This window comes from Theobroma umbraticum, unplaced genomic scaffold (genome assembly GCF_002168275.2).
Source record: "Theobroma umbraticum cultivar Fairchild unplaced genomic scaffold, ASM216827v3 scaffold_50.0, whole genome shotgun sequence".
Classification (NCBI taxonomy): domain Eukaryota; kingdom Viridiplantae; phylum Streptophyta; class Magnoliopsida; order Malvales; family Malvaceae; genus Theobroma; species Theobroma umbraticum.
Genome location: NW_018397261.1, coordinates 5,835,373 through 5,844,419, shown reverse-complemented (window position 1 = coordinate 5,844,419; position 9,047 = coordinate 5,835,373). Strand labels below are relative to the sequence as shown.

Genomic DNA, 9,047 nt, shown 5'->3' with positions numbered 1-9,047 from the left:
GGTTATCATAGTTAAAATGTTGGACCTTAAAGTCTTAAGCCTACTTATCTTGTTAAATTATCCCTAAGTGCATTTATTAAGGAAATTATCCAATTATTAGGGAAAGACATACAAAATTACCAATTTTATTTCAAAAATGAACAAAAAAATTACTGTGTTAGGGATAAAAGGGTGAGTGAACTCGGACGGATGGGCGAGCGATGGATAGAATACGCGACGATGCGAAAGTGACTTTAAAACCCAAAAGCCGCAAACAGAATCTTCGCCTTCCAACATTTCCTTTGTTTTTTTTTCCTCTCCAATCCAAGAAACCAAATTTAACTTTTTTTTTTTTTTCATTTTCTCTCTTTCCAAACAACAAACACTTCTCTCTCACTCTACACATTATTATTTGTAAATAAATAAATCTCTTTACCCTCTCTATATATTCATCCATAGATCTCACCATTTGCCTTCCTCCCTCATTCCACCTCCCTATTTTCTTAGCTTCAACAGACCCAGAAGACAAACAAAAAGGCCAAAGGAAGGAAAGGGAGGAAGAAACAGAGAAAGGAGAAGTATTGTGAGAAACAAAGAAGGGATCGAAAATGGGTTCGGTTCCACCAGAACTGAGCTTGGATTTGAGACCAACTTTTGTACCCAAAACGATCAGTAATTTCCTCAAGGAGGTTTCAATGGTCGGAAACGTTTCTGACAAGGTTTCAAAAGTCGATGCTTTTGTCAAAGGATTGGAAGAAGAAATGAGAAAGATCGATGCTTTTAAACGTGAACTTCCTCTTTGCATGCTCCTTCTGAATGATGGTTCGTTTCTTCAATCAATTTAAATCTCACTTTTATTTTTTCTTATTAATGAGGGTTCCCTTTTGATTTTTCTAGGGAAAAAAAATCCCAGTTCTTGATCAAGATTTTTCTTTTTTGATCAGAAAACGTTCATTTCTGTAACTTGGTTTTTGGTTTTTTGATCGTTTTGGTTCAAGGAGTTAGTTATTTAACTTGGGTTTTGGTTGTTTTGAGATTGCAATTAATGTATTTAATGCAATTTTGAATTTGTTTTGTTTGGTTGCAGCGATTGTAGCTTTGAAAGAGGAGTCAATGCAATGTGTAACAAGAAATGTTGCACCAATTTTAGAAGAATTTATTCCGTTGAAGAACGACAAGAAGGAAAATAAACACAGTGAAGAAGATGATGCGTCAATTACCGCCAAAAAGGATAAAGATCCTAACAACAACAACTACAATATTAATAAAGACAAGAAAAATTGGATGAGTTCCGTTCAGCTTTGGAACACTGATGATGATGATTATCGCTCCACTGATCACAAACTAGACACTAAGGTACTTCAAGATTAAATAAAAAAAAAAAGATGAAGGACACCACATTTAAGCTAAAGACGTAGTTTGTAATGAAATAAATTTGCTAAAGATTGAATATTGTTTCCTTGGTTTACAACAGAGAAACGATGAAGATCCATTCCAAGGATGTAAAAACAGGGGAGCAGCGAGGGCATTTATGCCATTCAAGGCAAATTTGGGTTTTGCGGTGAGGAAAGAAGAAAAAGAGGAGATACCAGTTCACGGACTAACGCTTTTGACTCCTGGAATGAAGAATCTGAAAGAGGAATCAGGTTCTACAGGATCCAGGACAAGTTGTAGCAGAGCAGTTTCATCTTCTGCCCCCAATGCTCACTCGAATTTTCGGTCTGGACCACAGCCGCTGGCCCATCACCACCAGCAGCAACAGCAACAACAGCAGACTGCTAGGAAGCAAAGGAGGTGCTGGTCACCTGAGTTGCATCGCCGGTTTGTCAATGCCTTGCAGCAGTTAGGAGGCTCTCAAGGTGAGGAAATGAACGTCAATTAGAAATGTACTTAGCTGTTGACAATTTAATTTTTGTTGTTGTCTTGAGTTGGATTCTTTATTGCTCTAGTTATCCTAGATAAGAATTAAGAAGTTCGGTCAATGAGAGGATTGGACTTGCAAGAACAGCACCTCTTTGTAGCAAGATTCTGTTCCTTTTATCACTTATCTGATTTTTTTCAGAGATGGAAAGTACAAACTACAGTTGAACAATATTTTTTTTAATCTGGCTAAGAGATAGGCGTTTGAATTATGTATGTATAATTCATTTGGTTTGAGACCCTGGAGAATAAAAGCTATAAGAAACTGGAAATTGTGTAGCATTCATTTTTCTGTTGGGATCATGGGATTGGAGTGTTGATTTTGATGGCAATATACTCTTTGATTCTTTTCGTTTCAAGTTTCTAAGTCACAGTTTTTATTTCTTTTGCAGTGGCCACCCCAAAGCAGATTAGGGAACTTATGCAAGTAGATGGTTTGACCAATGATGAAGTTAAGAGTCATTTGCAGGTGGGTTCTTAGTTCCTCTTCTTTCTTGGTAGTTCGATCTCTGGAAAGGCGTGAAAAGAGAGAAATGTCTTGTGTGTTACTATTTCCCTGGGTTTTAAAGTTTTTATTTATCCTTGGCTTTTTCTCTTAAGTTTTGATGATGAATATTGATGGAAGAATTTTCCTGACTCTCCAGAAATATAGACTTCACACAAGAAGACTTCCACCTTCCACAACCACCCCCGCTAATCAATCAGTCGTTGTTTTGGGGAGTGGTCTGTGGATGTCCCAAGATCAGTATGGAGAATCCTCAAAGGGGAGCAGTTCTCAGTCCGGTTCTCCTCAAGGTCCTCTGCAATTAGCCACAAATACTGGAGGGACCTCCACTACAGGAGGTGACAGTATGGAAGATGATGAAGATGCAAAGTCTGAGGGCTATAGCTGGAAAAGCCATATTCACAAACCCGGAAAAGATGATGTATAGAGTTTATCCACCATGAATTTTGCAGATAAAAGTATACATGGGAGGAGTTCATGACTATAAAAAATTATATACTATTACTATATAATCCATAAAAGGAGAAGGATCTTGAGAAATGAGAGAGGCTGTTAAATTTTGCAGGATTAGCTTTCCTTCTATCTTGAACTGAGTTTTGTTTTATTCCGGAACTAGCACAAGAATTCCAATTATGATCCATGTTTTCCGTGGAAGCAACGTGAGCGCTGTTCCCTTACCATAAAGCTATAGCGTCTCCATTAGATTGAACCTATGTTTGCTAGTGCTGTCTACTATTTTGAGGTTTTAGAAATGCCACAATCCCCAAGAAATTGTCGTTAAAATGGCTTCCTTTGGATAGGTATTTCTGCAGTTTAATTGCAAGTAACCTGACATGCTCCCCTATCCAACTCAATCCAAAGGCAATTCATTCATCGTTTTTCACTGAGACCTGTTGAGAGAGTGCTCTCACAAAAGTTTCTTGAGGATAATGATGAAGCTTGGTAAATGCTTTCATCTTGTTAAACAGTCACGATGGAGAAGCCAGAAAATAAAAAATTGACGTAGTTAGTCGCTCGTATTTGCCTAATCCGGGGCAGTTGAGCAGTCAATCGGAGATATTCCATTTGGTTGGTCAATCGGTTTCAGCTTTCACAAAGAACTTTCTTGTGCTAATTCTTCTGTTTACATGCTTGCCCTCCACTTTTCCCGTGGAAAGAATCTCAAATCCTTTTTCTCATACGGCGTACGAGTCCTTGAAATGGCCTCGAAGACTAAGCAAAGCGAACATCAGCCTTTAAAGGTCCAACAAGGAATCGACTTGACCGCACATTTTTCTACTGCCCCATCTGGTAGGTCACTGTGTTTAGCCCTGGGGCACATGGGATTCACCAGGTCTTCCCTATAGATACTTGGATTTGTTCCGAATAGGTTATAGTGGTGTTTTGGCAATTGTTCAGTCCTTTCAAGGTCAGTTTGGTACTGACAAGGATGGGCATCAACATTTGGATGACCTTACTAATTTCCAAATTTTTAATGTTTAGATTGACGGGTGAAAGTGTTTTGGTCGTACAAGAAGACAGCAGAGTATCCAGACTTATCTTGGAAAAAAGATTTTAGGGTGCTTATTCCCTTATTTGTCTTATGGATTATGTACAATCTCAATTATTCTAAGATGCAGTTTCTTTTCTTTAATGACAGCTGAAAAGATATGAGTGACAAACAAACAGTTGGCAAATTCTTTCCAGATTTAGCTCACCAAATTTCTCAGTCTACCATTCCCAATTGATGGACTGTTTGGCAAACAAGAAACCCTGACCAAAAACGATTATGACCCTAGGCCTAATTTGCAGGTTACTTATCTGATCAATGCAAAGTAGTGATGGAAACTATATTCATGGAGGAGTTGTTGGTCTAGAATTCAATACCAAAACTTCCAAGTATCCTAATTCATGTGATAACTACTGGATTAATTATAGCTGTTTAATCAATAATTGGGTTTTGACTGCTACAAACAAAAACCATTTTCTGGCCTTTCTCTTCCATGTATGGCCATTTCTTCCATCAAGTGTCCAACACAATAAGCTATTTCTTTCTGTTTTCAGTAATATGCATGCATCATCAGATATACATGTATGATTAAAAAGGCATGATCAGCCTATCATTTCAGATAGTTTTTGAAGCAGCTGATGCAATTATGTGGTCTGCAAACAACATCTTAATTAGTCAAATTGTTCGAAAACACCCAGATTTTATCCTTTCACCTAATCCAGTCATTTCCCACTTCAAAAACACAATCAGTTGTAATGTTTATCTGGGAGCATGACAAAACAGTCACTCTCACAAGCAAAATAATAGAGAGAATCTTGTGGACAAGACATAATGAAGGAGCCCACAGTGAGAGGTCCACCTTTATCATGTAAAAATTTATATATATATATATATATATGTATATATATATTGCATAAATTGGTTTGGTGAAACAAGTGGGTGAAAATGATGGAAGCTCTCATTAAATTTTCTTTCTGGATAGGGTTAATTAATATATATATATATATTTTTTAGGGTTAACTGATTACATTCTGAAATCCAACCCAAAGTATTATATTTTCCTTTAAGAGTAAGGAGATAGTGAACAGAATAGATGCAGCAGCTAAGCACATTGGCTCCCTCACATGGGCAAGCTGCGCTTGGTCCACCAAAGGAAAACCATTCCTATCAAAGATTCCTTCAAAGACCAGCCATGGAGGATCATGATCCCTAAGATGGGTATAGCATAATCATGAAAGTTTTAAAAGGAAAGGAAAGGAAAGAATTTGGTGGAAAAGGCCAACCCAGTAACACACTAGAACAGAACTTAAGCTTTCTTCAAAATTCTATCCAGCTAGGAGATCTTTGTTCACAAATCACAAAGTAATATTACTTTTGCACTGCTCTGTAATCATCAATATTTAGAATATTTAACCTTGTCTATGCCAGGGCAAGCAACATGAGTTCAATCATCAATGTAATCCAAAGCATATTATGGTAAACTAAAGCCTTTTATTAAGCCAAGTTGTCCTCTAGTGACACTATTTTTTTTTTATTTTGCTGATTTCCTAAACCACAAACAATAGAAAATTTGTGATTGTTCCCAGCGCGCCCAAACATCAAGTACAGAGGTTGGAGCTTGTGATTGCATGCCTATATGGGTTGGTAGGTTGTTAGGTATCAATCACTGAAAACCCAAATTAACTTTCCAAACAGTAGTAGTAATATTTATTTAAAAGATCAGTCATGTCACAAATTAATTGAGCATGCAACACAAATCATAAACAGAATTCCATGAGTTAAGGCTAGACCCCTACTAGCATATGGAATCCAACTTGAGATCATTGTGCAGGAAAGTGATAATCAAGTTTATTTTACTTAAAAGAGAATGATGGAAACACTACTTAAATTTCCTTTCTTTTTTCAGAATCTCTTCCCTGGCAAGTTAGGCCCAAAGCTAGAAATTGACCCCAAAATTTGGGAAGAGGCATTGACTGTCTTAAGGCCCTACGTGTTGAACCCAATTGCCATCTAGTAGGCTTAGTTGGGTTCCCTGGATTAACCTAGTCTGGAGCCCATTTTGCCGACTCTTTTCCAAATCCACACGCGCACAGTGTGTCTTCCAAATTATATCCTAATCTGGAAGGAAAGGACAATAATTAATTATTAATGTAATAATTCTAAAAGTATTGAATAAAAATGTAGTAATTTTAGTTAATGAGAAGTAATGTAATAATGTAAACAAGTGCGAATCCTCCTCTGCAAATAGCTACAACGCCCACACAAGACACGGAGCTTGAGGGGCTGGATTGGCAAAGGGAAAAACACAGAGAGAAAAGCAAGGTTGGTGTTGATTGTGGCAAATTCCAAACCTTAAAAAACCGGTCAAACCCAAAAGCAACGGTCATGTGTAAGAAATCCTCTCTCTCCCTCTCCGTATTTGGGCGCCAAACGTGGATTCAATATCAAACTTACAGTTACTAAACTTCAGGAGAGAGAGAGAATGAGAGAGAGAGAGAGAATGATCAAATCGAAGTTTCAAAGACATTAACAAAATCAAACCAAGACAGGCAGAGACAGAGAGACGGTAAATTTGTAAGAGAAAAAAAAAACACCCAAAGAACAAAAGATCAAAAGAAACACGAATATGGCACAGGCACAACCTGAGGAAAAGCCTAAAGAAGAACCCCAAGAAAAGTTTCAAACGAAAGATGCCATGGCAGCGAAAAGAACGACTAGTTGTAATAGTGGCAGTAGCAATGGCAGCAGCAGTAGCAACAGTGTGACGTTCCAATTCAATGCGCAGGCACCAGAATTCGTGCCTAGATCTCATACCCAGATGCCCTTATCGGGTTATTATTACCCTTGTTTCCACTATCTTGGTGGTGCTGGTGGGTCTGATTGGTTCTTTGTTGGTGACCAAGAACCTGCTGCTTATTTGATCTCTAATCCTAATCTTCCAATCCCCAATTGTTCTTCCAAGAATTTGCTTACAGATGATCTACGCCAAAAGATCATCAGACAGGTTCTCTTCTCTTTCTTTGTTATGTTAGTTGATTTCTTGATTTGCTTCTTAGAATAGGATTTGCCATTGTCCTATTTCTTGTATCAATAAATGGATCGATGCATTCGATGCATGCCATCGGTTTTGATTCTTTTGCATCTTTCTCTTTCTTGATATGATCTGACTGACATTATTTGAAATTGCAAGCTAGAGAAATGAAATGTTTATTTAGATTGGCAAATTTGGTTCTGGTAGAACAGGGAGATAATGGGCAAAAGTGCATAACCGATTAGTGCTTATTTTCTTGACTCTTTGTCAGTTTTAGATTGTGTTCAAAGTTCATCTGCTTGTTTGACTTTCCTGTTTTCCGGATTTAATAAAGATTCAAATCATTTGTACATGTCTGGTTCTACAAGTGGACAATTTCTTGAATTTGTTCTTTAATTTATCAAAGAGGAACTCTTCCTCATAACAAAAAACTCTTGTTGCTATCATCAAAATGTTCACTATTGGAACTGATGGAAGTTTTGTTTTCCGTTTTTCTTGTGTGAATCTCAAATAAGTTTTTTCTCTATTCACACTGTGAAAATAGTATGATCCCAATACTGTGTATAAAACAGGTGGAATACCAGTTCAATGACATGAGTCTTCTAGCGAATGAATCTTTGTCAAAGCAAATAAGTAAAGATCCTGAAGGTTATGGTAAGGACCATTGAAGAGTATGGTTAAATTGAACCTAAGACTCCAGCAATTGTTTTTGTATTTTAATTTAAAAGAGTTTTCACTGATAAATATTGATTCTGCTATAGTGTCCATATCTTTTATTGCTTCTATGAAGAAAATCAAGTCCCTCATCACTAACAACCAGTTGCTAGCCCAGGCACTTCGGTCCTCTTCAAAGCTGGTGATTATTTCTTTAGTTTATTCTTTTTGAACTGAAAAAAATCTAATTTACAGCATTCTCTGCATTTTGCTTTTTAAAGTGATATTTATTCTTTTTCCTTTTCCCTACATGCCTGAAAGGTTGTGAGTGACGATGGTAAGAAGGTTAAACGTAAACACCCTTTCACTGAAAAAGAGAGAGAGGAAGTGGCGGTAAGATATTGGAAATTCCCAAAATGACAAGCTGTTTTCCTTCAGGTTTTTTGGGTCACTTTTTGTATGATGCAACCTTCCCTTTTTCCTCTTGCAGTCTCGTACTGTTATTGTTGAGAATTTGCCTGAAGATCACTCCCATCAGAACCTTGACAAGATTTTTAATGTCGTTGGGAGGTTGTTAACCATTACTTCAATTATATTTCTTGTATGATGTATGCCCTGAAGGTTTCTTTTTGCAGCATACTAATAGTATATCTGTGATACAGTGTGCAGAACATCCGGATATGTCATCCCCAGGAATCCAATTCTTCCCGCTCTAAAAGCGATTTTTTTATGTGCAACAAGGTATGAAGATTGGAATCAAACCTGGTTTACTTATTTAAGCCAAGAGATTATAAGACAATTTCCCTCATAATTTCTTGTTTCTTTCCATTTCGATCAAGCTACATGCACTTGTGGAGTATGAGTCGACAGAGATTGCTGAGAAAGCGGTATGCTAATGCAGCAATGCTGCTAGAACTTGTAGTTGAAATTGATTGTTTCTATTCTTGAGTTACCGCTTTTGCAATGCCATTCAGATCTTACTTATTTCACCAGGTTGACAAGTTAAATGATGAAAGGAATTGGAGAAAGGGGCTCCGAGTAAGGTTGCTGCTTAGACTCTCGGTATGTCTTATAAGTATTGTGTCTTTAAAGTGTGATTTGTTTACATTCTTCTGCTTAATAGAAACCTTTACAACTTTTTAATTTTGAAATGAAAAACGCAGCCAAAATCTGTTCTGAAAAGCAGAAAATCAGAATTTGATGGCGTTTTAGATGAAGATGAATCACCAGTCGCTGAATACTCTGAAGATTCCTCTCTGTCAAACATTGCAGAAGCAATTGAGAATAATGTAAGCATCAATGTTGTTTCACCATTTGCATTTTGTTTGAAGCATATTTTCGTCAGATTACTCTGCCATAAAGCTCACGAAAAACCTCTATTCTGGTTGGCTGATCAGGATAATGCAGTAGGATTGAAAAAGGGGTGGGGTAAAGGCCGTGGAAAGGGCCGCGGGCGTGTTCAAAACCAC

At 37.3% G+C, this 9,047-nt stretch overlaps 2 protein-coding genes across 2 annotated transcripts in view; both read left to right on the top strand.

The window, feature by feature from the left end:
* The first annotated feature begins 276 nt into the window (after positions 1–276).
* LOC110417838 (transcription factor HHO6-like) lies at positions 277–3,016 on the top strand. The gene is made up of 5 exons (XM_021430398.2): positions 277–801; positions 1,067–1,335; positions 1,454–1,838; positions 2,292–2,368; positions 2,544–3,016. The coding sequence occupies exons 1-5, from the start codon at positions 588–590 to the stop codon at positions 2,829–2,831; spliced, it is 1,233 nt and encodes a 410-aa protein (XP_021286073.1). The 5' UTR covers positions 277–587; the 3' UTR covers positions 2,832–3,016.
* A 3,105-nt stretch (positions 3,017–6,121) lies between these two features.
* The window catches only part of LARP6C (RNA-binding protein), a 3,927-nt gene continuing 1,001 nt past the window's right edge, over positions 6,122–9,047 (top strand). Inside the window, exons 1-10 of the mRNA XM_021430593.2 lie at positions 6,122–6,897; positions 7,497–7,578; positions 7,686–7,780; positions 7,900–7,971; positions 8,069–8,148; positions 8,241–8,319; positions 8,418–8,465; positions 8,572–8,640; positions 8,742–8,867; positions 8,976–9,047. The exon at positions 8,976–9,047 is cut by the window's right edge and continues 1,001 nt beyond it. Coding sequence (XP_021286268.1) covers positions 6,520–6,897; positions 7,497–7,578; positions 7,686–7,780; positions 7,900–7,971; positions 8,069–8,148; positions 8,241–8,319; positions 8,418–8,465; positions 8,572–8,640; positions 8,742–8,867; positions 8,976–9,047 — 1,101 coding nt within the window. The 5' untranslated portion in view covers positions 6,122–6,519. The remainder of the gene's footprint in view (positions 6,898–7,496; positions 7,579–7,685; positions 7,781–7,899; positions 7,972–8,068; positions 8,149–8,240; positions 8,320–8,417; positions 8,466–8,571; positions 8,641–8,741; positions 8,868–8,975) is intronic.

What these genes read in the sequence shown, in the direction of transcription:
- LOC110417838 (XM_021430398.2), top strand. Translation starts at nt 588, where the DNA reads ATGGGTTCGGTTCCACCAGAACTGAGCTTGGATTTGAGACCAACTTTT. An exon ending in CATGCTCCTTCTGAATGATG is followed by an intron (nt 802 to 1,066) that starts GTTCGTTTCTTC and finishes GTTTGGTTGCAG; the next exon opens with CGATTGTAGCTTTGAAAGAG. An exon ending in AAGTTAAGAGTCATTTGCAG is followed by an intron (nt 2,369 to 2,543) that starts GTGGGTTCTTAG and finishes CTGACTCTCCAG; the next exon opens with AAATATAGACTTCACACAAG.